The following is a 26,716-nucleotide window of genomic DNA, read 5'->3' as shown; positions in this document are numbered from 1 at the left end:
CCTTGGTTGCAGCTGGCTCCAGCCTTGAATGGCCATGTGACCCCCCAGTTGCGGTTGGTAGGCTGACCTTTTGGAGTCTCGGCCCCACGTCTATAAAACGCTGTAAGGCTGGAAGCCCGGTGGACACCAGGCTTGATGTGTGCTGACTGTGGCCCAAGACAAATAACAAGTGGGGCCCGAAAGTCCAAGGGTCCAGCTCAGATTCCTGTGTCCCCCCCTCTTTGGTGTCAGAGCATAGGCAGAACCACCCCCTCCCCACAGCCCTAGTTGCCCCAGCTATGAAAATACTGGTAACATCGGCCCCCGAGGAGCAGCATGCTGACTGAATGTGAAGATGTGGCAAGCTGGTGCATGAGTCTGTGGGGTCCCCATGGGATGGTGGCAGGAGTTACGTGCCGGCCATCCACAGCGCTCGTCGGACCCACAGCTCATTCTGTTATCCCCACCGTGGTAGTATTTGTTACTACACTCCAGGATTAGGGGATAGCACATAACGATCCTTACTTTCAGCTGGGCGTGGTGGTCTATGCCTGTAATCCCAACACTCTAGAGGTGAAGGCAGGAAGAGAAGAAGTTCAAGGCCCACCTGGCCTATGTAGTGAGCTTGAGGCCTGCCTGGTCTACATAAGACCTTGTCTTAAAAAAAAAAAAAAACACAATCAGGCTGGGCGTGGTGGCGCACGCCTTTAATCCCAGCACTCGGGAGGCAGAGGTAGGAGGATCTCCATGAGTTCGAGGCCACCCTGAGATTCCATAGTGAATTCCAGGTCAGCCTGGGCCAGAGTGAGACCTTAGCTGAGAAAAGCAAAAACAAAAAAACACCAATCAGTGTTTCCCGTGTGTATCAGTCCTGCCTGTTCAGTGGCGCCCTGCCTCCTGCCGTTTGTGGGACTCCAGGCAGGAGCACAGCGGAAGCCTGGGCCCCATATGGATATACTCCCACAGGCATGGCAAGCTTCTCCCAAAATGAGAATGCCCTTTGTCTCTCCTTCCTTAAGACTGGAGGGCTCGCGCTAAAACCTGAATTCCAGAACTCCTTGCACGTCTGTGTCAGAAGGCAGGCACGTGGGTGGTGGTGCCCGTTCGCCACTTTTTCTGCCCCTGGCTCCATCCCGTACCACAGCAAGTGTGACGACCCCTAACCTAGAGGTGGGGAGCTGACTCTGTGAGTAAAGTGCTCGCAAGGCAAGCGTGAGGTCCTGAGTTCAGATCTCCAATACCCATGTGAAAGCTGGACATGGTGATCTGCACCTGTGAGGCCAGCGCTGCAGAGAGACCCGAGGCTTGCAAGTCAGTGGAATCTGTGTAAGTTCCAGGTTAGGGGAGAGGCCTTCTCAAAGAATGAGGTGGGGAGCAGTTGAAGAAGACGTCCAACATCTGGCTCATGCATACATGCACATGTGCCCCTACATGAACACAAACTGTATATATATATGTGTGTGTGTGTGTGTGTGTGTGTGTGTGTGTGTGTGTGTGTGTATCTCCCTAATGTGAATGCTAGGGCTCTGACATTTCACCCCAAAACAGCTACCCTGTTGCTATGACTCAGACCCAAGTGTCATCTGTCCCTCTGAAAGCCGAAGGCTTGAGACCATCTGGACAGGGTATGTTAGGATGCCAATGTCCAGGGTGGAGTCTGGAGTAGTGGGCACGTGTTACAGGTAGCCATGGCCTCTCGCGGACTTCTTACTCCAGAGAGAGGCTGGCAGCTGTAGGAGAAGCAGAGCAGGGGCCTCAAAGCATGATGTCCAGGACAGGCCCCCCCCTTACCCACATCTCAGCATGGTTCTGGAGGGGTTACACTGGGCTGCCCCCAGGAGAGGGTGTGAACACTTCAGTGTGCCCCAGCCCCGCCCTCCCCGTTGCTCACAGCCAGTCAGCCTCCATCACTGGACTGCCTGCAGCCTGGCCAAGCGTCTAGCACGGGGCCTTCCCCGCCGGAGGTGGGTGGCGGAGGGGCTGGCTGAGTTGCTGGGAGGCCCTGTGTCCTCGCTACCGCGGGCGGTACTGTGCCCGAGCTGTAGCCCGCAGCCTGTCGTGCGCTGGACAGAGTCAGGCCTGGATGTTGTTTTGACTGCAGAAGTCTGGGTCAGTAGTTTTGCCCAGTTGTCACATTCCCGTTTGAACCCCTCTGAATTCCTGGGAATGGTGGCTGGGGCAAGTCTTGAGGGCTGTGGAGAACAACAGCAAAGTTTGCAAAGTGGCCAAGTCGTCTGGGAGAAGCAAGACAGGCAAAGGGGCTGAAGGGCCGCCTTCCTGTCTGAGCCCTCCACACTTGAACCTTCTTCTTTTCTTCTGAGCAAATGAGGCTGTTTTCTGGTGGAGATGGCTGGTCTGTGACTGTGTCCTGGAGGGTGGCCAAGCCTGTGCTCTGAGGAGTGGAGCCCTCTCTCTGTTTGACATCTTTATTGAGGAATTTCTCAAATATAACAGAAAATGACACCAGAGGGAATTGAAACTAAGATGAGATCTTGCCCAACCCCAAATGGCTGCTTTTAGCTGTGTAATTACTTGAAATAGCAGTAGTTCTGTTTGAAAAATATTATTCCACACTCCATGCGATTGGCCAGCAGAGCAATATTTAGGCTAATAGAATAAGATTTTTTTGTGTGTGTTAAATTAGAACCAGCAGTGGGCAACCCCCACTCCCCAAAGCCCATCTCCACACAGCACAGTTCCTTCTTCTCTGAAGCCATTAGTTCACTTAGCCAGATGTTCTCTGCAACCTCGGTCTTTACCTTACAGACTTTGACTTACTGAAAAGTGTGTTTCTCAAGTTGCTCCCAGTTGGAATTTTGGGCTTGCTTCTTAGCACTTTATCCCGTCGAGCAGAAGTCATCTGCAACCTCGTTCAGCGGGAAGGCTGATTCATTAACCAGGTCACTCTACCCCGATGAGTATTTATTGAACATAGACCGTATGTCTGCCTTGTGCTCGGGAGACAGCTCTCCTTCAGTGAGGCGAGGGACGAGTTTCTACAGTTGGAGCTGCCCACAGCGTCACATCTGTGTTCTTTCCTTAGTCTCCCCCACACCCATGGGTAGAAGCCGTTAGCATCCTTTAAAAAAAAATGAATACATAGGGCTGGAGAGATGGCTTAGCGGTTAAGCACTTGCCTGTTAAACCTAAGTACCCCGGTTCAAGGCTCAAATCCCCAGGACCCACATAAGCCAGATACACAAGGTAGCGCATGCGTCTGGAATTCGTTTGCAGTGGCTGGAGGCCCTGGTGCGCCCATTCTCTCTCTGTCTATGTGTCTCTTTCTCTTTTTGTCTGCTGCTCTCAAATTTAAAAAAAAAAGAAGAAGAAGAAATGGAGGCTCAGAGAGGGAAAATAACCCACTCCAGGTCCTAACAACTTGGACCAGAGCCCAGGCATATGATTTTTCCAGTTCAAGTCTGGAGCCTGCCCCTGTGGCCAACCCCTATCCCCAGCTCCGGTGGGGGGGGGGTGCAGGCCAAGTCCAGGGTTGTCATGTATCATCTCTGAGCAGGACTTGGGAGCCACCAAGGATATTCAGAAGTCCCAACATCTACCAGCCAGGTGGGTGGTGGCATGCCAGAGAGTAAGAAGGCCACATTCCATGGTGCTCACATCAGGGGCGCCTTCTCTCTTGAGCTATGGGAAGAGCGTGCTGCCTTGTTTGGTCACCTCCCTTGAGACATTGTCCCACCCTGTGTGACCATGCAGGGCCCTGCTTTCCCCAGAGTGCCTACTCATAAGAAATCTCCTGCCAGGAGCCTGCCCGCTCCCTGCCTGCCCCTTCCACCCTCACCCACTGTCCACCCTGTGCACTACTCTACACAGCTCTGCCTTAGAATAGTTGAGAATGAATCAGTCAAAGGATCGTGTTGTCTGAGGGCTACAGAACTGGTTCAGGGGATAAAGGGTTTGCCGTGCATGTGAGAGTACGTGAGTTCAATCCCCAGAGCCCATGTGAAGCCAGTTGCTATAGTATAAACGTCTGTAATCCCAGTCTACCTACCACGAGAAGGGAAGCAGAGACAGAATCCTCCAGAAGACCACAGGCCAGCCAGCCTGGCAAACAGCGGTGAAAAGCAAGAGACCTTGCCTCAAACACGGTAAAAGGCAAGGACTAAGGGCCAGAGTTGTATTGTGACCCCCACACGTACACCTGCGCTCACATACATGAATGTGCACACACGCACACGCGCACACACACACACACACACACACACACACACACACGACCAGAGAAGAGCAGCTTCCCAGTGGATCGCCACGCTGAGCATACAGGTTACATCAGAGAAGAATTAGGTGGAACAGGTTCTAGAACCCCAGGTAGGCGAGGACGATGGGGGTACGCACAACCATAATGGAAGTGAGGCCGCGCTGTCGACCCGCCACCCAGCATTCAGTCATCTGTGCACTCACAAAAACTGTTTTCAGCACCTACTGCAGGCAGGGACAAAAGTTCGTCCTTACGAACCTACATGGAAAGGACACAGTCTGTAAACATGCAGCTCAGCAAAGTCGCTTCAGTCAGGTCAGATCTGCTGAGAAAACAAGAAACACTGAAATACCACATTGCCGGGGTCCAGTGACTGCTGCACATAAAAACTGCAGCCGCGGTGGCATGAAGCACCACCTTCTGCCCCTACACCCCTTGGGTCAGGAACTCAGACAGGGGTGGCTGATCTTTGCACCGAGGTGTCTGGGGCCTCGGCTGGAAAACATGAAACTGGAGACGACCCTGATGGCCAGGAGCTGGAACCATCTGGAAGCTTCCTACTCCTTTCTAGTGGTTGCTGCTGGCTGTTGGCCAGAATCATTATGGGTAGCCTTTCTGTTTGCTCTCTCCACTCGGGCCGGTACGAGTGTCCTCAGCACCATGACGGGGGTCCCAGCAGAGCAAGGTCAGGTGTGGAACTTCCCCAAACTCTACTGGTGAAGGTGGTCCCCCTTAAGTAGTGTAAGAGAAGGAAACACAGGAAGGGCCTTGGGGCAGAAGCATCCTGAGGGCTGCGGAGGTCTCTGTGCTTGCAGAATGGGACAAGTGGGCAGTCCTGAGGCAGGGGCAAGCTAGGTGAGTTTGGGAAGATAGAAGGGAGAGAGAGTTGGGGAGATGGCACAGTGGGTAATGTGCTTGTTGTGCAAGGATGAGGACCAGAGTTCACCTCCCCAACACCCATGTCACAAGGTAGTGGATATCTTTTTTAAAAAATATTATTATTATTATTGTTACTTATTTTGAGAGAAAGAGAAAGGGTCAGAGAGAGAATGGGCGTGCCAGGGCTTTTAGCTGCTGTAAACAAACTCCAGACACATGTGCCCCCTTGTGCATGTGTGCAACATTGCACACTTGTGTCACTGTGAGTCTGTCTACATGGGACCCAGAGATTCGAGCATGAGTTCTTAGGCTGTGCAGGCAAGCGCCTTAAGGGCTAAGCTCTCTCTGCAGCCAGGTAGTGGACGTCTTCAACCCACTACCAGGAAGACAGCGACAGGGGAAACCCTGAGGCTCACTGGTGCTGGACTAGCTGAATCGGCACGCTCTAGGTTCAGTCAGAGACCCTGTCTCAAGGTGGAGGGCAACTGAGGAGGACACACAATGTCAACCTCGGACCTACACACACACACGTGCACACACGCACATGCAAGAGTACATGCACACAAGTGCAACTGGAAGCATATGAACACAGAAACACAGGCGCACACACACACACACACACACACACGTGAAAGAAAAGGAGTGAGCAAGAGGGGTGGAGATGAGTCAAGGAGGCAGATGTGCCAGGTCACAGAGAGCCCTGTGGACCCTAGAAAAAGGGGCTCGGAAGCTGTGGGACATTGTGACCAGGGACCAACACGTTTTGATCAGCATTTTAATGGACCTCCCTGGTGCCGAGTAGAGCACGTGTTACAGGAGTGTGAGGCAGAGCGGCTGAAACTTGGAGGCCCCTGTGCTGGCCCAAGCCAGAGTCTGCAGCTTACTGTGGGGTGACGGTGGTAGGGGTGGTGGCTGCGCTCAGAGTATGTTGTGCAAACAGCCAGCAGGAAATCCGGGTGGATTAGGTGGAGGAAGTTAGGGAGAGTTAAGAACCAAAGCCGACTACTGGGGTTTTTGGCCTGCAGTGTTTGTGTGCAGAGGCGAGAATGCCTTGGGGACAGACAGATGTGGGGGTGGGGTGGGGTACAGAACTAAAGTCAGTTTGGCTGAATTCTGTTCGAGATGGCAACCAGTCACCCAGGTGTAAATGGTATGCAGGGTCAGCCACTGGAGTCAGACTGAAGCCAGGGACGCCGACTACATGGATTTCCTGAGCACCTGTCCTGTGTGGTGCCCTGGGCTGAGGGCTCAGAGTTCAGAGATGTCTGACATAGTCCTTACCTGGCTTTGAACCGTGAGCCCATTACTTACTGTGTGAATCTGGGCACGCAACTTGGCAGCTGTGGCCTCTGCTACGCGGTGGGGCCAGCAGCCACGCTTATTTGCCAGGGAAGAGGCTGAGGCCTAAGGAGACGAGCGAGCTCTGGGAAGCACCAGCACAGTTTCCTCATGAAATCAAGGAGATGGGGTTTAGCCAGGAATGTTCAGAGTTCGTGGAGTTCTGTAGCTGGAAGAACTCCTTTTCCCACTCCTGTCAGGCCGTGCGAGGGCCTGGCAGAAATGGAAGACTAGATTGGCCTGGGTGAGGACCCTGTATAACATGGAGCTTATCTCCACCCCTGCAAGGTCCCTGGAGCCCCAAGGATATAGCCTGGGATCCCCTTACTGGACTCTTTCTTCCCAGATCCTATGAGTTTACACCCTGACAGCCATGACTGGGCCTCAGGGCCAGTGGCCAAGCAAGCTTCTTTTCTACGTCCTCCTCGTCCCAGTAAGACAGCCCCTGCCTGCCTCAGGACTGTGGCTGCTAGCATGTGGAATCAGCCATTGCTCCCTGGGCTCCCGTAGCTGCTGCTCCTGTGGCTGGAATTGCCTTCCCTCAGCCTCATAATTGACACCAGAGGCTGACCCTGCTGGTCCTTGAGGTTGTGCATGGATGAGGCCCGTGCCCCTCCCAGAGTGAGAGCACACCCTCATGTGTGTCCCTCGCAAGCAGCCCTGGAGCTCTAGGAATGGGTCACCCTGCTCCCTTGGGAACTCCTAGCTGCCCCATTGCAGATTTTCTTGGCTTTTTATCCTGTGGCCTGTGTGGATTCCGGTGTGAGGCAGGATGCAGGCTGCCGGTAAGGACTGTGTCTATCAGGAGGAGCGTAGCCGAGCCTGCCGCAGGTTGGGACTGAGCAACGGCACACGCCAACTAAGCAGGTCTTTGGGGAAACTCTCCTAAGATCCTGGAAGCCGGTAGTAGCTTGGGATTCGTCCAGGCCACGTCTCTGTGCCTGGCTCCCTCAACTGTCTGCTCTGGATGCTGAGGGAACACGGACTTGGGGATCAGACACCCTGGGCCTTGGCTCCCAGATCCTTTCCTGGCTGGGGCAGGGGCTGGGGGCCAGCCTCTTCTGTAAGGGGGCATTGGTGACGGTGCCAGGAGGGGACTCTGGGCACGCAGCTTGGGGATCCCTGTGAGGGCATGGAGTTGCAGAGGGGCTCTCAGGGTTCCTTGCCTTCCTGCTCCCCTCCCCTGAGTGCTCTGGCCAGGATTGCATCAGCATAGACATGGGAGTGTTTCACTGGTCAGAGCCCTCCTTCCCCTTGGCTGAAATCGGTTGTCACTCCACCCTGTGCCAGCCCCCCTCTTGGGATAGGCCTTGATTTGGTGGCTTGAAGAAGTCCTGCTGTGTGCTGGGGCAGTGACCACACGTCCATAAACAGCACACCACCGCCCGCAGCCAGGCAAGCAAACACTTGCCTTCCTCTGTTCCCATTTGCAATCCTGGTGCCAAGGTCTAGGTCAGAACTCCAGGGACTAAAGAAGTAAGTGTCTTGTGAAGTCTCTTTAAAAATATTCCTGCTGCCGGGCGTGGTGGTGCACACCTTTAATCCCAGCACTCGGGAAGCAGAGGTAGGAGGATCGCTGTGAATTCAAAGCCACCCTGAGACTCCATAGTGAATTCCAGGTCAGCCTGGACCAGAGTGAGACCCTACCTCAAAAAAAAATACATATATATTATGTATGTATATATATATGTATACACACACACACACACACACACACACACACACACACACACACACACATATATTCCTGCTACCAAAAGCATATGCCCAAGCCTGACACTGAGCTGTGTACCTAAAAGGGGCATTGGCAACAAATGAGGGTGTCTCAGTGTGTAACCCGTTCCTCTGCCAACACTCTCGCTTATCTTGGAGCAGCTGGGCCCTGGGTAACATTCTGGGTCACCCAAACATTTGCAGGGCCTGGCTGCGTCTGAGCAGATGCTGCAGTGGCTCCTCCTCCAGCATAGCAGGACAGGCCCTGGCTGTTTCTGGTGGCCAGTGGCCAAGCCCGTGCATTGGCCTGCCTGGCACCCCTCCCTCTCTCCCACCTCATCCCGACCACACGCAACCAGAAATAGACAACTGGCGGGGATACCCCGTGCCCGCTGGCGCTCTCCGCCTGCGTAGGGCCAGCAGTGTGGCGGCCGGGGCTGGGGTCTTCCGTGGCCTCCCAGGTGTTACCGCCTCGAGAGAACAGGATCCTGTGGCTGTCTTGCTGCTCCCATCTCCCCACTAGTTCATCTGCTGGCTACCAAGAGGCCAAACAGAAGTGGAAGCTTTGGGGAACCACCTGATGGTCCTTATGAGCAGAGCCTCCTTGGACCCCTGTGGCCAGGGGGAGCCTGGCTCTCTCACCCTCGCCTGCCATGCCAGCCTTGCCTTTCCCACATAGGCTCCCGACCAGATGTTAATCCTTCCCCAATCCTCCTTGTCCCTCGGGCATCTGTGCATAGTGTTTTCCTCACTAGAAGCCCTCTCCCCTTGCTGGCCCAAGCATTCCAGTCCCCACCTACTGGGGCTCTGCCCTGGGGGCCCCCGCGGTGACCAGCTTATGCATGCCCTCCCTGTCCTACACAGAGACCCAGCAGAATCAGAACGGAGTTGGAAGTGCCTGCTTCCTTATCCATCTTCCACCCATGGGACAATTACTCAGAAACACACAAAGAAAGTAGGAGAAAAGTTAGAATCCCCCAGTTATCTGGCCACCCCACAGATCAACCGTCCACCCTAAGGTCATATCCAGCCAGGATTCTCAGGGTGTAGATATAACGGTGCATGGCCGCAGAGATGGCGTGGATGTTTGTACTCCGCGCCCCCTGTATCTCACCAGCACTGTCCTTATTGTTCATGCGTGAGTGTGTGGCTGAGGAGAACGTAATCAAAGATCAGGAAGTGAGCAGCTGGCAACCAGGAAGCACCTCGTAAGATCCCCTGCTGCCGTGTCCCTGTGTCTGGGACCTTGGAAGTGCCGGGAAAGGGGGTGGGGAGATGGCCCAGCAGGGAAGAGAGCTTCCTGCAGGAGCATGGGTGGGCCTGAGACCACCTGCATTCTGTTCCCTAGCACCCACATCAACAGCTGGGCATGGCTACACAGATCCATAGCCTCAGATAAGCCCAGTCCCAAGAGGGGGAGTGTAGAGGCCAGCGGATCACTGGAACTCATGAAAAGTGGAAGTCCCAGAATGAGTGAGAGACTCGTTCCAAAAACACGTGGTGAGCGATGGAGGGGGGTGCCGGGGTGGCACCCAAGTGTACATTCCATACACACAGCACACCATGCACACGCCAAAAAAAAAAGTCCAAGAAAAGTGATTTGTAACACAGCAAGGTCCCCTCTGTCCACACCTGTCCCACATGTCCATGGCTGCCACGTCAAGGGGTTCTGAGATCAAAGTAACTCTTGTCTCAGAGAACTCCTTGGCAAGTGGAGCATGACCCTCCCTCCCCCCAATACAGTATCCTTTGTGCAACTAATGCCAGGGGTGTGCTGAGGGGCAGGTCGGTGGTGGGTTGGGCAGCATCCTACCTGGCAGGAGGAGAGGGTCCTCAGACTGGGGTGAAGCTGAGAAAGGGAAGGACACTTTAGCATGTGGGGCCAGCAGGGGTAAGACCTAAAGGCGGGAGGCTCAGCCAGGAGGGACAGTGGGCTCAGCATTCAGAGCTACATAAGCAAGTGGGTTCCTCCAAAGGAGGCTGGCATGCCAAGCGTGGCCTAACCAGAGACAGGTTTGTTTATATCTGGGGACCCAGGACTGTCCGGGCAGGTACACCGCAGACTGCCAGCCCTTCCTGCCACACCCCAGGCTCAGCTGTCCAGCCTGTCTGCTGCTCCAGTCTCTCTTCACACACGTGTGTGCAAATGCACGCACATCCGCACGCGCGATCTGCCGCATCCTACCACAAGGTGCCTTTCCCCTGGTGATTTCAAGCCGGCTCAGAGAGAGGCTTCTGGTTCTCAGCCGGGCCCGCCGGGCCCTCCTTATGCCATCGCACATTCCTTCCCACAGGGCTCTGACCCACTTCCGTGACGTGTTAGGCGGTGTGTCAGTAACCTAAGGCAGAGGGGTTTGTTTTAGCTCTTGGTTTCGGGGGTCCTGCCTGTAGGCCTTGGCTGCACTGGCGCTGGGTCCATGGTGAGGCAGAGCAGAATGGCAGTGAGAGTGTGTGGCAAAGGCTGCTCAGTCATGACAGACAGGAAGCAGAGGAAATGGAAAGACCGGAGGGCAGGACGTAACCACAAACACAGGACCCATCGCTTGTTTCCTCTGTCTCAGCCCCGCCTCCCAGTACTGCCATTATGTTATACACCCATCAGGGATTAACCCAGTGGTTAGGTCAAAGACCATCAGCAAGTAACTGAGCCTGCAATACACGAACTTGCGGGGAACATTTCACATTCAAGACATAACGTGCCTCATGTATATGTGTATGTATATGTATATGTATATGTATATGTATATGTATATGTATATGTATATGTATATGTATATGTAAAAATACACACACAGGCCTGTCAGCATTTCCTAACCTCTTCCTATCCAGAACAACTTCCTAGGGGGAGCCTGACCCTCCCTTCTCTGACTGTCCCTGTACCAGAGACACCTTTAGCCTGGGGGGGCGGGGTTGAGTGAATGGCTGCCTGTGTGGCTAATCAGGAGGCTGCTATGGTGGAAGACAGGCTGAGAAGGATGGCTGCTGCTGCCAGCCCCTGAGTGGATAACACCTGGGGCAGATGGTCACAGTGTGCACAGGTCCATGCTCCAGCAGGGAGCACAGGCAAGTGGAAGCTCACACTCAGGGCCCTGGGAAGCCCACTTCTGGGAACTCATCTGCAGAATGAACAGGGTGACAGCTGACCACATGTGCCCTTCCCTGAGGAGCCTCGTGACGGGGATGAGGTAGACAGAACTGCACTGAAACAAATGCCCAGCGTGGGACGTCTGTTGCTAATAGGACAGACAGCAGGAAGAGAGAGGACAGAGGCAGTGGACCCGTGATGGTCACTGTGCGTGGATGAGGGAAGAAGCAGTGGACCCATGATGGTCACTGTGCGTGGATGAGGGGAGAAGCAGTGGACCCGTGATGGTCACTGTGCGTGGATGAGGGGAGAAGCAGAGGACCCGTGATGGACACTGTGCGTGGATGAGGGGAGAAGCAGTGGACCCGTGATGGTCACTGTGCGTGGAAGAAGGGAGAAGCAGAGGACCCGTGATGGTCACTGCGCGTGGATGAGGTGAGGAGCAGAGGACCCGTGATGGTCACTGCGCGTGGATGAGGGGAGAAGCAGAGGACCCGTGATGGTCACTGTGCGTGGATGAGGGGAGAAGCAGTGGACCTGTGGTGGTCACTGTGCGTGGGTGAGGGGAGAAGCAGTGGACCCGTGATGGTCACTGTGCGTGGATGAGGGGAGAAGCAGTGGACCCGTGATGGTCACTGTGCGTGGATGAGGGGAGAAGCAGAGGACCCGTGATGGACACTGTGCGTGGATGAGGGGAGAAGCAGTGGACCCGTGATGGTCACTGTGTTTAGATGAGGGGAGAAGCAGTGGACCTGTGATGGTACTGTGTGTGGACGAGGGGAGAAGCAGAGGACCCGTGATGGTCACTGTGCGTGGATGAGGGGAGAAGCAGTGGACCCGTGATGGTCAGTGTGCGTGGATGAGGGGAGAAGCAGTGGACCTGTGATGGTCACTGTGCGTGGGTGAGGGGAGAAGCAGTGGACCCGTGATGGTCACTGCACGTGGATGAGGGGAGAAGCAGAGGACCCGTGATGGTCACTGCGCGTGGATGAGGGGAGAAGCAGAGGACCCGTGATGGTCACTGCGCGTGGATGAGGGGAGAGGCAGTGGACCCGTGATGGTCACTGTGCATGGATGAGGGGAGAGGCAGTGGACCCGTGATGGTCACTGTGCGTGGATGAGGGGAGAGGCAGTGGACCCGTGATGGTCACTGTGCGTGGATGAGGGGAGAAGCAGTGGAGCCGTGATGGTCACTGCATGGATGAGGGCAGAAGCAGTGGACCCGTGATGGTCACTGTGCGTGGATGAGGGGAGAAGCAGAGGACCCGTGATGGTCACTGTGCGTGGATGAGGGGAGAAGCAGAGGACCCGTGATAGTCACTGTGCGTGGATGAGGGGAGAAGCAGTGGACCCGTGATGGTCACTGTGCGTGGATGAGGGCAGAAGCAGTGGACCCGTGATGGACACTGTGCGTGGTCGAGGGCAAAAGCAGTGGACCCGTGATGGTCACTGTGCGTGGACGAGGGGAGAAGCAGAAGACCCGTGATGGTCACTGCGCGTGGATGAGGGGAGAAGCAGAGGACCCGTGATGGTCACTGCGCGTGGATGAGTGGAGAAGCAGAGGACCCGTGATGGTCACTGTGCGTGGATGAGGGGGGAAGCAGAGGACCCGTGATGGTCACTGTGCGTGGATGAGGGGGGAAGCAGTGGGCCCGTGATGGTCACTGCGCGTGGATGAGGGGGGAAGCAGAGGACCCGTGATGGTCACTGTGCGTGGATGAGGGGGGAAGCAGAGGACCCGTGATGGTCACTGTGCGTGGATGAGGGGGGAAGCAGTGGGCCCGTGATGGTCACTGTGCGTGGATGAGGGGGGAAGCAGTGGGCCCGTGATGGTCACTGCGCGTGGATGAGGGGGGAAGCAGTGGGCCCGTGATGGTCACTGCGCGTGGATGAGGGGGGAAGCAGTGGACCCGTGATGGTCACTGCGCGTGGATGAGGGGGAAGCAGTGGGCCCGTGATGGTCACTGCGCGTGGATGAGGGGGGAAGCAGTGGGCCCGTGATGGTCACTGCGCGTGGATGAGGGGGGAAGCAGTGGACCCGTGATGGTCACTGCGCGTGGATGAGGGGGAAGCAGTGGACCCGTGATGGTCACTGCGCGTGGATGAGGGGAGAAGCAGTGGACCCGTGATGGTCACTGTGCGTGGATGATGGGAGAAGCAGAGGACCCGTGATGGTCAGTGTGTGTGGATGAGGGGAGAAGCAGTGGACCCGTGATGGTCACTGTGCGTGGATGATGGGAGAAGCAGAGGACCCGTGATGGTCAGTGTGTGTGGATGAGGGGAGAAGCAGTGGACCCGTGATGGTCACTGTGCGTGGATGAGGGGAGAGGCAAGTGGACCCGTGATTGTCAGTGTGTGTGGATGAGGGGAGAAGCAGAAGACTCATGATGGTCATTGCATCTATAGGGCAGAATGGTTGACCTACTTGTTCAAGTTGTTTTCCGACTTTGTCCATAAGTTCATTATTTTAAATGTTGTCCGTTTTACTTACTTACTTGTGTGCGTGTGTGAGGGTCTCTTGGCTACTGCATATAGACCTCAGATGCCTTTGCTCTTTGAGTTCATGCCAGTTTGCCTGTCTCTATGTGGGTGCTGGGAATTAAATTCAGGCCAGCAGGATTTGTTAGTAAACACTTTGAATCTGTGAGCCTTCTCCTCTGCCCCTCAAAATCTTAAAATCAAAACAACACCTTAGGGCAGGTATTTGGGGACCACCACATCTGAGTGGAGCACCCTGGTTGACTGTGGGGAATCCATGCAGGCCTTTATGGTCCTTCATTCACATTTGTTGGCAGGAGAGGGCTTTGTGCTAACTGCAGGAAAGAACGAACCCACACTTGCAGGCCAGTTAGGGGACCACTGCTGGACATGGGGCAGGGGGCCACGTGGCATGACTAGATTGTGGCTACAGCTCTCGGCGTGTGATCCTCTCTCTCACCGAGACCTCTGGGGCTGGGATGCGGGTGGAAGAAGCTAGCAAGGGGAGAGACTCAGCCTGCCTGAGACAGCAAGAGGAAGAGGAAGGACATGCCAAGCTTCAGGACAGTCCAGGCAGTGCGGGGACTGGGAACGAATGGCTTCACTTGGCCGAAGTCAGGCGGGATGGGGCCAGGAGCGTCTCTTAGAACAGGAGTAAGGCTGGCTCCCCACAAAGGTCTCTGCTCTCATCTGGGGCCCTGCAGGCCTCTCCCTAAGGCCTTCCCCGAGCCTGCACTCCCCTGTCTTCCCAGAGCTTTGCTTGCAAGCCTGGTGTGCTTCGTTTGCCTACCCTCCTCCTTCCAGCCTTCCATCCTTATCCGCATCAAAAGAAAATTGTTAAGAACTCCAGTGCCTCCCACAGATGTCCGGCCGGGATCACATTCACAGCTGTGCTGTGTGGGGCCCACGGGGAGGAAAGCGTCTGCTCCCATCCTGGCTCTGTCACCCACGGGCGGACCGTGGGCAGGCTGCTGGCTGTGGAGCTTCCTGTCGCTGAGGGAAAAGCTGAGGGAAAGTGAGCTGCTGGCAGGAGTGTGCCAATGTAGCGGGCTTCGGAAGCTGGGGTTCCCGCTGCCTCCTGCCGTGCCGCCACACGCCGCTGCGCTGAGGGGTAACAGGACAGCTGGTCTTGCCATGGGTGGCCTGGGTGAGGGCCCGTGAAGTGTCAGCTGGGGCAGTAGGGGGGTCCCACTGGAACTCAGGTTGCTTCCTGCGCCACTTCCCTGCTGGGTGTTTTGTCTGAGAAAGTGCCAACGGAGCAGGACACACCTGTGCGAACCCCGTTGGCCCACTGAGCAGACAGCGTGAGGGGCGGTGAGCACCTGAACCCCAGAGCACTTTATGGCAGTGAACCGAGGGCCTGCCTCCCTCCTCCACCACCGCCTCTCCATGAGCTCCCCACAGAGACGGGCCATGCGTGTCACCAGGACAACTTCGCGGTGGGTGTGGCTGGAGCAGATTGGGCCAAAATCAGTCTCTGCCTCTCTCTTTCTGATAGTGTCTTACATATCTCATGCTGACCTTAAACTTACTATGTAGTCAAGGAACTTTCAGTTTTCCTGCCTTTACCTCCCAAGCACTGGGATTGTAGATGTGTAACATCATGCCCCATTGAATGGTGCCAGGGATCGAACCCAGGGCTTCATACATACCAGCAAAGCACTCTGCCAAGTGAGCGATATTCCCAGCCCCTGTGGTCCTGTCTCTTGCCTCCAGGTATGCATATGGCCTCGGCCTCAGCTCCCTCGGCTCTCCTCAGCTCTGGAGAAGCCCCCTACAGCCAGCACAGACCCACCACTTGGCTCCAGTTGCTCGCTCAGCTGGGGTCTGGGTCTGAGAGCCTCACAGGTAGCCCTCCCCTTGAGGACGCCACACCAGAAGCCCAGCAGCTGATCCCTGTCAGGATAGGCCTAGAGTCAGGGTTCTGCATAGCCGCGTCCCAGTCCTGTTTCTGTAGCTCTCAGCTGTGTGGCCCACAGATCAGTGACCTGGGCCCTGTTCTATACCCTGGAATATAGTATGCTCAAGGCCAACGTAGTTCTTAGTCTCAAGGGCCTTGTTGTCTGGATTAAATCAGACAGAAACAATCACAAGGAAGATGCCAAGTGTCTGGACGGTACTCTGAGATCTGGCTGGTGACTTGAGGGAGTGACCTGCCTACTGCTTTATGTCCTGGTCAGGAGAGCACTTCTGGAAAGTGCCCCGGTAGAGTTCCGGAGGAGGAGCTGGTCTTACCAAAGTGAGGAGAGAACATTCCAGGCAGCAGAGAGAAGAACGAGTGCTGAGGCTCTGGGATGGGAGGAGGACTATGGGCAAGGGAGCTCAAGGCTAGAGAGGGCAAGGAGGGCCATCCTGGTGGGCACGTAGCCAGAGCAGGTCCCACAGGCGTTGGTGGGAAGGGGAGGGGAAGCCTGTTCGTGGGGCCTTTGGGGGCTTCAGGCAAGGGGTAGCGTAGCTGGTGAACTCTTTCGGAGGACATCATGTGGAAGAGGATGACCCACATGACAAGGACAAGGTAAAAGCAGGGCGGGCACAGGTGGTGGCCCAGCCATCCCCATGGGGGAGGCAAGGAGATGGCCTGTTTCTGGGGGGTTTTGTTGTTGTTGTTGTTTGTTTTTCAAGGTAGGGTTTCACTCTAGCCCAGGCTGACCTGGAATTCACTCTGTAGTCTCAGGGTGGCCTTGAACGCATGGTGATCCTCCTACCTCTGCCTCCCGAGTGCTGGGATTACAGGCGTGCGCCAGCACACCCGCCCAGAGTGGATTTCTTATCTGAGTATAGTCAGGGGGAACCTCACTGCCCATGCCTTCCCCTAAGCGGAGCCCTAGCTTGGGTAGAAGAAAATCCACTGTGTGGAAGAGAGTTTCTAGCCATGTGTCTGATATATATAAAAGGCTAGTACAACTTAACACAACCCAGTTTTTAACTGAGCATGAGGATTGAAGTCAACGTTCTTCTCTCTAAGGAAGTTGTCCAAGTGGCCAATAGGCCTATGAAGCCAAAGGACTCAGGTCTGATTCCCCAGGACCACATAAGCCGAATATACAAGGTGGCACATGCATCTGGAGTTTGCAGATGCTGAAGGCCCTGGACGCCCATTCTCTTTCTATATGCCTCATGCTTGTTCTCTCTGTGAAAAAAATAACAATAATAGGGCTGGAGAGATGGCTTAGCGGTTAAGCGCTTGCCTGTGAAGCCTAAGGACCCCGGTTCAAGGCTTGGTTCCCCAGGTCCCACGTTAGCCAGATGCACAAGGGGGCACACGTGTCTGGAGTTCGTTTGCAGAGGCTGGAAGCCCTGGCGCGCCCATTCTCTGTCTCCCTCTATCTGTCTTTCTCTCTGTGTCTGTCGCTCTCAAATAAAAAAATTAAATTAAATTAAATTAAAAAAATAACAATAATAAAGTTAATTAAAAAAAAAAGAGGCCAGGTGTTATGGCGCACGCCTTTAATCCCAGCACTCAGGAGGCAGAGGTAGGAGGATTGCCATGAGTTTGAGGCCACCCTGAGACTACCGAGTGAATTCCAGGTTAGCCTGGACTAGAGTGAGGCCCTACCTCGAAAAACAAAAATAAATAAATAAATAAATAAATAATTTTTTAAAAAAGAAAATTCCTCACCATAATGGGTCATGAGGAAAGTGTGAATGAAAGCTATAGTGAGATACCACTTCACCACACGAGGATGGCTTTTATAGCAAACAGAAAAGGACAAGTGTTGACAAAGATGTGGGCAACCACATCATGAGAAGAAATATCCCGAGGCACAGCCCCCTCCCCTGCCAAAGACTGACTGAGGCCTTATTTACCCAACACTGAACACCAGTAACCTTACTGAGGAGAGCCCTCGGGGAAAGTGGGACCAGGGAGAGGGGACCTAAGGCTACAACCTCTGTAAATAATTAAAATAAATAAATCGAAAATAATAAAAAGATGTGGGTAACCACAAACTCCATGCTTTGCTGGTGGGAACATAAAATGGAGCGGCCCTGTGGAGAACAGTCGCAGGGTGACTCGCAGAGTCAGAGGCAGAGTTATCCCATTGTCCCGCGGTGCTGCTTCCGGCCCAGAGACTCGGAAGCATGCCTGCGCTAAGCAGGGTCGTTCACAGCACTGCTCGTCAGAGCCAGTGTGAAACAACCCCGTGTCCATCAGCCAGTGCTTGCGTTTAAACCAGGAAACCACAGCCGTCAAGAAACGTTTGCAGGCTGGGGAGATGGCTTAGCGGTTAAGCGCTTGCCTGTGAAGCCTAGGGACCCCGGTTTGAGGCTCGGTTCCCCAGGTCCCACGTTAGCCAGATGCACAAGGGGGCGCACGCGTCTGGAGTTCGTTTGCAGAGGCTGGAAGCCCTGGCGCACCCATTCTCTCTCTCTCCCTCTACCTGTCTTTCTCTCTGTGTCTGTAGCTCTCAAATAAATAAATAAAATTAAAAAAAATTAGTTAAAAAAAAGAAACATTTGCAGGCTGGGGAGATGGTTCATTGAGTGAGGGAGTTGGCTTGCCAAGTCTGCTGGCCTGATTCCCCAGTACCCACGTAAAGCCAGACGCAGAAAGTGGCACACGCATCTGGAGTTCATTTGCAATAGCAGGAAGCCCTGGTGGGCCAGTTCTCTCTGTCTTGCTCTCAACTAAATAAATAAAATAAAATAAAAATTTTAAAAGGACCACCAATGTGAAATCTCAGAACAGGCAGCCTACAGAGACAGAAAATAAATTTGTGGTTGCCAGGGAAGGGGGAACTTTAAGGGCACAGAGCTACTTTTTAGAAAACATTTGTTTGGACTGAAGAGATGGTTTAGCGGTTAAAGCACTTGCCTGCAAAGCCTAAAGACCTAGGTTCAATTTCCCAGAACCCATGTAAGCCATATGTGCACGGTGGTCCATGTATCTGGAGCTTGTTTTCAGTGGCTAGAGGCCCTGGCATGTCTATTCTCTCTTTCTCTCTCTCTCTCTGGCTCATAAATAAATACAATTTTTTAATTTTTTTTTTTTTGGTTTTTGAGGTATGGGCTCACTGTAGTTCAGGCTGATCTGGAATTCACTATGTAGTCTCAGGGTGGCCTTGAACTCATGGTGATCCTCCTACCTCTGCCTCCTGAGTACTGGGACTAAAGGCGTGCACCATTACGCCTGGCCAAATAAATACTTTTTAAAAACATTTGTTTAGTGGGGGAGAAAGGAGAATGTGCACCCCAACATCTCCTGCTGCTGCAAACAAACCCAGATGTGTGTGCCACTTGCCGAGTCTAGCTTTAAGTGGGTAGGGAGAGTTGAATCCCAACTATCAGGCTTTGTAATCATGCGTCTTTAGCCACGGAGCCATCTCTCCAGCCTCTAGAGCTACTTTTTTGATTGATGGCAGTGTTCTAGAATTAGTAGTGATGGTTACATGACATAGGATATCAAAAACCACTGAGGGTCCAGGTGTAATGGCACATGCCTTTAATCCCAGCACTTGGCAGGCAGAGATAGGAGGATCACTGTGAGTTCAAGACCACCCTGAGAATACAGACTGAATTCCAGGTCAAACAAACAAAAAACACTAAGGGGGCTGGGAAGATGGCTCAGCTGTTAAAGGCGCTTAACTTGCAAAGGCTTACCAGCCCAGGTTCAATTCCCAAGCCACCCATGTGAGCTGGATGCAGAAAGTGGCATAGCATCTGGTGACAAGAAGCCCTGTCATGCCTACACACTTGCGCACGCGCGCACACACACACACACACATACACACACACACACTCCTTTAATACCAGCAATCTGGAGGTTGAGGTAAGAGGATCACTATGAGTTTGAGGCCAGCCTGAGACACACAGTGAATTCCAGGTCAGCCTGGACTAGAGTGAGACCCTACCTCAAAAAGCCCCCCTACCCCACAAAAACCTACTAAGATGTACACGGAGGTGATGCGTTTTACGTTGTGTGATCACTCTCAATTCAAATAGCGACTAGGGAAGTAGATGTAGAGCTGCTCCGCACCCTGTGAGCAGACCACACGCACCCTTCCGTCTCCAGTTCTGGTCAACTTTGAGCATAGCCATGAGCCAGAGCGCCCCAGAGAAGGGCAGCCCCGGGGGGGGGGGTGGAGGGGTCCGAAGCTAGGTCAGGAGGGTTTCAGTTTAGGGATCTGAGGCTCCTCCCTCCGACACCAGGAGACTGAGGCAGGCTGAACACGCCCCTCTGCTATGGCCTGTTGTCATTTTCCCAATTTGGAAGGGACTTCACTGTCCCGAGTGACTTCCCACCTGTGATTCCGTGAGGCGCTCACCGCGGCCATGTCCGGGGCTCATGTCTGGCGCACTTGTGTGCCAGGCCCTGTGCTGAGGGATTTTCCTCTGTGTTTCCTTTAAACCCCCAGACACCTCAGCCCTGCTACAGGGAAGGAAAGCCGGATCTCAGACAGCTCAGCGACCTGCCCTGGGTCAAAGAGCACTTGCTCGCTGTCTCTTGGCCCCTATCTGGTATGGCTGGTGGGGAAAGAGGCAGGTCCCACAGGGAGTGGTCACAGGGACACAGGCTATGACAGTCCTCCATCCTTAGCACCACAGGGCCCTGGGGGATGCTGGGTAGCAACTCGGGTCAACAGGGCTTAGATGATCGGAGCAGGCGGGTGGCTTCAGCAGAGCCCTGCCCTGTGGCTAGCTCAGAAGCCTGAATGTGACGGTGGAGGGGCTGGTCCGGAAAGTACAGCCCCACATAGGTCTCACCTCTCAACTATGAGCTCAGACTCAGGTCCAACCCAAGGGGCTGCACTTCTGGGGACCCTGGAGCCACAGAGAAGACCTCAGCTGTCACCCAGGAAAGGAAGCAGACAGGTCCTCAGAGACCTGTGCATCCCTCCTGCTGCTGAGCAGAGCTTTTAACGGCTCGGGAGCGTTCTGATCTGGCAGAACTCAGGCCCCAGAGCTCGAAGGCCCAATGTGTATTCTACCCGAAATCAAATCCATCTGGTTCTCATTTATTTACACTTAACTCATCAAATGCAATTTTGCAAGAGCCACTCAATAGCCAAGAGGCTTTTCTGCCTCAGCTGTCCTTCCAAAGGGGGGCTGGGCTACAGCCTCAGGACCAGGTGGCAGTGTTCATTGGGAGCGGGGGGAGGTCGGGCTTGGCTCCTCCAGGGCTTCTCTGCCTCAGTTCCCGCCTTGGTGGGAGCTGGGATGCTGGGGCCTGTGCGAGGCCCGACGCAGAGGAGACTGCTGGCAGCCGTGGGATTCTGGGTGGGGTCCGTGCAGAACACACAGTCTCTGTGTCAAACGTGAAGTGTTCCCGGGACACACAAAGCAACCAAAGCTGGATCCAGAAGTAGGTTTTGGTTATAAATAACTGCAAACCTGGGTTCCTGGCCCAAAGGGGACAAACAGGCTGCTATTAATAAAAACAAACAGCCGCACCTAGTGCCAAGCAGCAGCGCTCTGAGGACAAACCACAGTTCTTCTACAGAGGCCTTCCAGAGCCTCCAGCCTGGCCTGAGACCCTTCCTACCAGCCCTGACATGACCCTTTAGGGCCAGCAGGAACTCGGGGGGTGAGGGGCGCAGTGTCCAGAGAGCAGAGATGAGCAGGAGTCACAGCTAAGGGCCACCTGCCCTGACTCTACCTCCAGACCTGCCTGTGCCCCTTGTCGGGCACTGACCCCAGAGACCCTGTCGGGGCGTGGTCTTTAGTGCCACGTCCTGGTGGAGCTAACGGCCCCGGCAACCATGCTGTGGGAACCCGGATGCCAGCTAGAAGGTGGGTGACATGGGAGTAAGTAAGCATACAACACTGAGGCACAAGCAGGGGCCTTGCGAGCTGAGGAGATGGGTGGGCAGGTGATGGGAACCAGGAAACAGCCCTGGTGACTGAGAGGAAGAGGAACAGAGAAGAACATCAGGGACCTGGTGCTTCTTGGACCTGGGTAGCTGGGTGGGCTTCAGGCCAGACCCTCAGCTGAAGTGAGACCTCCCGAGGTATTGAGGCCTTCCTCCTCTTCTCTCTCTCTCTCTCTCTCTCTTTCTCTCTCTCTCTCTCTCGCCACCCCCCAGTCTGGCTCAGAAGAGCAGGAGCTTCACACAGCGGGGGTGCACCTCAGGAGGAAGCCCATGCCCCCCGTGGAGGCTGCAGGCTGGTCCTGGCATCCCTCGCCAAGCCCGGGACCTTGCTGCATAAGGTTTCCTCTGGAGCCTCCCAGAGTTGGCTTCATAGCGTGGACCCAGGGCCCAGAGGCTTCCTGCTTACTGTGATCCCCCCACTGTGGCTACAAAGGAAGCTGGAGGTGCCCAGCATCCAGAAGGGGGCACATCTTCACCTCAACCCAGCTGCCTAAACCCTGGACTGGAAAAGGCCCCGTTAGGGTCCTTAGGCTTAACCCTGCCTGAGGGCTTAGGGGCTGGTGACACCATGCTGGTCAAGCTACACAGATGCCTTATCCAAGTCTGTTCCCGTGCTAGCCAGATGGGCGGGGGCGCAGGCAAAGTGGATTGTTTTGAGAGCCTTGGGGAGTTACAGGCCACAAAGCAGCTGGAGCCTAGCTCGGCACTCACCTCCGGCTGCCTCAGCCAACATTCAGGACCCAGCTGGTCACTGTCTCTGGTGGCTTTGAAAACTCTCCTCCCGCTGGAGTGTTCACCGCCTCTTCTGCCCTGTCCGCCCGCCTGCAGCCCTCCATTTCTGAGTACTTCTTCCCCCACACTCAGGCCACACATGTCCTGGCTCTCCTCAGCCCAGGGACCCTCCTCCAGGGAGCCTCTGGCCTAAAGCCCCAGGCTTGGAGAGGCTAGGGCCATCCCCAGCCATGGTCATTCTTGGGAAGTGCTGGGTCTGTGCACTGAACAAACAGACGTTTCAGGTGGGTGTGGAAGAGCAAGAGTCTTGGTCTGAGGGGGAGAGACTGTCCGCAGAGGAGGGCCCATGTTTACAAGTGGGATGTGCTCAGACAATAGCAGAAGTGGGGCTGAGAGGGTGAGCAGTCATTCGGGAGCTTGACTAAGCCCCTCTGCATTCCAAGAGAGCCAGGATGGCACTCAGCCACAGTGGCTTGCCTCCCTCTGGAGCAAGATCCCTGACCCTACACGCAGACATCCCAGTGAACCCAACCTGGGCTTCAGACAGAGTTTCCTGTTGCCCAGGGACCCTTGGCTTGCCCCTATACTGGAAGTAATAAAGCAGACACAGGTCTGTCCTCACTCAGAGTCGGACAGGAAACATGGGCCTTTTAAAATATTTTATTTTATTTATTTATTTGACACAGAAAGAGAGAGAGAGAATGGGTGCACCAGGGCCTCTAGCCACTGCAAATGAACTCCAGGTGCACGTACCTCCTTGTGCATCCAGCTAACGTGGGTCCTGGGGAATTGAACCTGGGTCCTTTGGCTTTGCAGGCAAATGCCTTAACTGCTAAGCCATCCCTCCAGCCCTAAACCTGGGCCTTTTAGTCCAGGCAGAGAAAGAGGGAGCAAAAGCTTCCAACCTGGGAGCCCTGGAGGAGGACTCTGAGGGAGGGCGTACTTTGCCACTGGGTGTTAGAAAAGGAGCAAGCAGGGCCAGGGAGGTTTGTGAGCACCAGGTACATTCCCCTCACCACCACCAGGCCCCTGGGCGGGGTTGCAGGCATCTTTGCTCAGAGATGTCAGGTCAGGTCAGAGGCGTGAGGTGGTGGCATGGGTGCTGACTCCTCCTGAAGTCTCCTGGAGGTCTGGGACTTGGGGTGGGGGGCTCTTCTCTTGGCCTGTGGAGCTGCGTGTTCTCACTGACAGGCTAAGTGGTCAGGTCCTGGGGAGCCTGAGCTGGGACCTGGTAATGGAGGAATCCTTCTGTGGGGTGACAAAGCATAGTGACAAGGTGGGCTCCCCATAGGAGGAGAACAGTAGTGGCTCCATGAGGCTGAGAGATGAGCCTGCTTGTGCCCCACTGTTCCTGGAGGGCTCTCTAGAGAGCAGTCTACAACCCCAACAGTGCCTGCTGCGGGCGCAGCCTGGCACTGCCGATGGGTGGAGGGCAGGGTGGGTGTCAGAGCCCGGCACCACTTGGTGTGGGTGCCCTTCTCTCATAACAAGGTGTGCTGGTTTGCCCACTTCTCAGGGAAGGCCCAGGGACTGTTTTCCAAGCTGCTCTGCCTGCCAGGTGAACCCCCTCTGTCCTGGGTGGTAGGAAGACTTCCCCTGATCCCAGCTCTACCAGCAAATTGCTCTCCAGCCCCCAGTGGTCCTGTTTGAGAGCTGGGGACACAGGATCTGTGCAAGATGGTGTGGTGAGTGGGGCCTGAGGCTGCCCCAAGAGTTCAGTATCTGTGACTTTCTGCCCAATTCGGGTCGGGCGTGGAGCCCGTGTGGTAGAGGGGCAGCCCTTCCCGCCTGCTTAATCTTGGGGCTTTATCATTTGGGAGTGAGGGAAAGAAATGTTTACATGGCCTTGCATTTGTTTCAAATTATTCATCAGTGTTGGCGAGTCATTGTTCCCTGCTAGTGTAAACAGCCTCGTCCCAAAGGCCCAGCCACCCTGCCAGATCGCTGAAGGCCTGTGGATGTGTTATGTCAACTGCCCTTTGGTTCCTAGCTTTTACTGAGGTACGGAGCTGGGCCACGCCAGTTGGCTGCAGATGGACGGCACCAGGGGCAAAGCAGCATTTCTGCCCCATGAAGCCAGTGTTTGAGGGCCCATAGCTGTTTTGTTTGGCCAACAGTGGAGCCTTTTCTTGCACAGGAAAGCCAAGATACAGTCTGGGAGCCAAGAGAAAAGAGGCAGCAAGTGACAGCAGAGGGTCTGGCTGCCACCCAGGGACGGCTGTTGTGGTCAGGTGTGTGCCAGGACCCAGGCACAGGTGTCTGCCCAAGTTCTGTTGGGGCCAGAGATGGAACTGACCTCAGGGACCCTGAGTCACCCCCAACACTGCGCACCTCGAAGCTCGGTTGGGTGGTGGTGAGCAGCTGTACCTGGGTTTCATGAGTGGACGCTCGGAGGAGATGGCTCGGGGGTGAAAGGCTTAGCACACGAGAACCTGAGCTTGGATTCCCCAGCGACCACAGAGAAGCTGAGACAGGCAAGGGGACGCGCCTGAAGTCCCAGCAGTGGGGAGGCAGAGGCAGGAGGACCCCGGGGACTTGCTGGGTAGCTAATCTAGCTGAATGGGCGAGCAACAGGTTCAGTGAGAGATGCTGTCTCAAAAAATAAGGTGGAGCCGGGCGTGGTGGTGCACGCCTTTAATCCCAGCACTCGGGAGGCAGAGGTAGGCGGATCATCATGAGTTCGAGGCCACCCTGAGACTACATAGTGAATTCCAGGTCAACCTGAGCTAGAGTGAGACCCTACCTCGGAAAACCAAAAAGGAACTAAATAAATAAGGTGGAAAGCAATTGAGGAATACTCCTAACATTGATCTCTGGCTTACACACACACACACACACACACACAAATTAAATAAATAAATTTGACGTCCAGACTCAGGCTTGTAGGAAGAGAGCAGACTCCTGGTGACTTTGGTCTGAATTTACTTTTGGCATAATCAGATTAGCAAGGGGTGCACTGGCCCAAGCTCTGAGGCTAGACCTTGGCGGTTGAGTCCTGCCTTCTCTCTGACCTGCTGGGTGGGTCACTTGGGTTTAGTTCTCTGAGCCTCAATGTCCCATGGGCTGTCACCCGGGCTACTGAGATGCTCCCTCCATAGCCAGTAAGCACTCGAGATGCTCACGTGATGTTGCTGGGATGTGGGGAGAGCCCGGTGCAGAGCTGACCATGGCCAGGGGCACGCTAGAGGCAGACATGAGAGACATGGAGGGGAGGTGGGTGCTGGCTATGCCTCAGGGTGCCCTCAGCAAAGGTGGGCCTGCAGGGAGCCATCAGCCAGACTGTGGAGCAAAGGTCTTCTGAGCAGTAATCCCCGTCCCTCCTTCCCGGCCTCCCGGGTCAGACTCTTGGGCTGGGGGTCTGATCCTGTGGCTCCTCTCAGCAAGAGCCACCTTCACGTGTGAGCTGGAAACAGTGGTGGCTTTAGAGTTCAGAGCTCGGCCTCTCTCCTGCAACTGCCACACGGCTGACATTTGAGCTTGCCAGAGAATAATGACGCGTCACGCTGTGGGCCTCAAAGACAGCCACGGTCTCCTGGGTGGTAAAGTGGTCTGCCCTCCGCAAGCCTAAATAGGACCCAGCTGACAGCACTTCAGAGCCAAGCTGTCCCCCGGTTCAGTGCAGGTCACTGCTGGCCACTACATTCTCACATCCTTTTGGTTCCAATAGTCAAAGATGTCTGTGTTGAGAAGTTCTCAATTCCAAAGTGTATCTGTGTGCGTGTGCACATGTGTGTGTTTGTGTGTGCATGTGTGTGTGTCTGTTTGTGTGTTGGGAGGCCAGGGATTGGCTAGAAGCAGCCAGTAGCTCCAAGCTCACATTGCCTTTGTGGTTTTATGTATTTGCCTATTAAAATGACAATACAGCCATGGAACATTAAGGTTTAAGAAGCCCTTCTTTCATTAAACAAACCGACAGGGTAGGGGGTTATGACTCTGGTAATTGAAACATGCTGTTCTGTTCAGGACCAGAGCGCCATAAAGGCTCTTTTCAGCCAGCTGCACCCTTCGTGCCAGCGGCCTCTGGTCAGAAGTGAGTGTCGGCCCTGAGCCGGCTCCCTCCTGCCGAGTAGGAAAGACCTCTTGGCAGCCTTCCCCAGCACTCCTGGCAGCCAGGGGTCAGGGCCTTTCAAATCCTCCCACCCTCCCAGCTTTTGAAATCCATCTGCCAGGATGGCGTAGCTTCCCTGGCCCCGGCCCCCGTCCCCGTCCCCCAGCTCCAGGGTAGAAGCCTGAGGTGGGCTGGGGAAGGGAGGGCAGGTGGGCGGTGCTTGGCCAGGTTCCGTGTGCCGCACCGTCACCCTGGGGAGGGGAGTCCTGGCGTGTCAGGGAGCGCTCAGGTTGGGGAGTCGGTCAGTTTGCCACGTTCTGCCCCTGCCGTTTGCCATGCGTGGGAGTTAAGTTGCTCAGATTCCTCGGCCCTACATGGGGCCTGAGATTGGAGCAAGGACTAAAGTTAGCAGAGGTAAGATGCTTAGAACAATGTTGGGCAGG

The 26,716-nt window shown here is 54.9% G+C and overlaps 1 protein-coding gene across 3 annotated transcripts in view; it reads left to right on the top strand.

The window, feature by feature from the left end:
* The window catches only part of Scube1 (signal peptide, CUB domain and EGF like domain containing 1), a 142,271-nt gene that overhangs the window by 31,218 nt on the left and 84,337 nt on the right, over window positions 1-26,716 (top strand). The window contains exon 1 of one of the 3 annotated variants that reach the window (XM_045153425.1): window positions 26,589-26,687. The exons of the other annotated variants lie outside the window; for them this stretch is intronic. Within the exon in view, the coding sequence (XP_045009360.1) occupies window positions 26,648-26,687 (40 nt within the window). The 5' untranslated portion in view covers window positions 26,589-26,647. Of the gene's footprint in view, window positions 1-26,588; window positions 26,688-26,716 lie in introns of those variants that run through there. 3 annotated transcript variants of the gene reach the window in all.

The sequence above is a fragment of the Jaculus jaculus genome, chromosome 6, assembly GCF_020740685.1.
Source record: "Jaculus jaculus isolate mJacJac1 chromosome 6, mJacJac1.mat.Y.cur, whole genome shotgun sequence".
NCBI lineage: Eukaryota > Metazoa > Chordata > Mammalia > Rodentia > Dipodidae > Jaculus > Jaculus jaculus.
The sequence above is the reverse complement of the archived record's forward strand: the minus strand, read 5'-3'. Positions and strand labels throughout refer to the sequence as shown.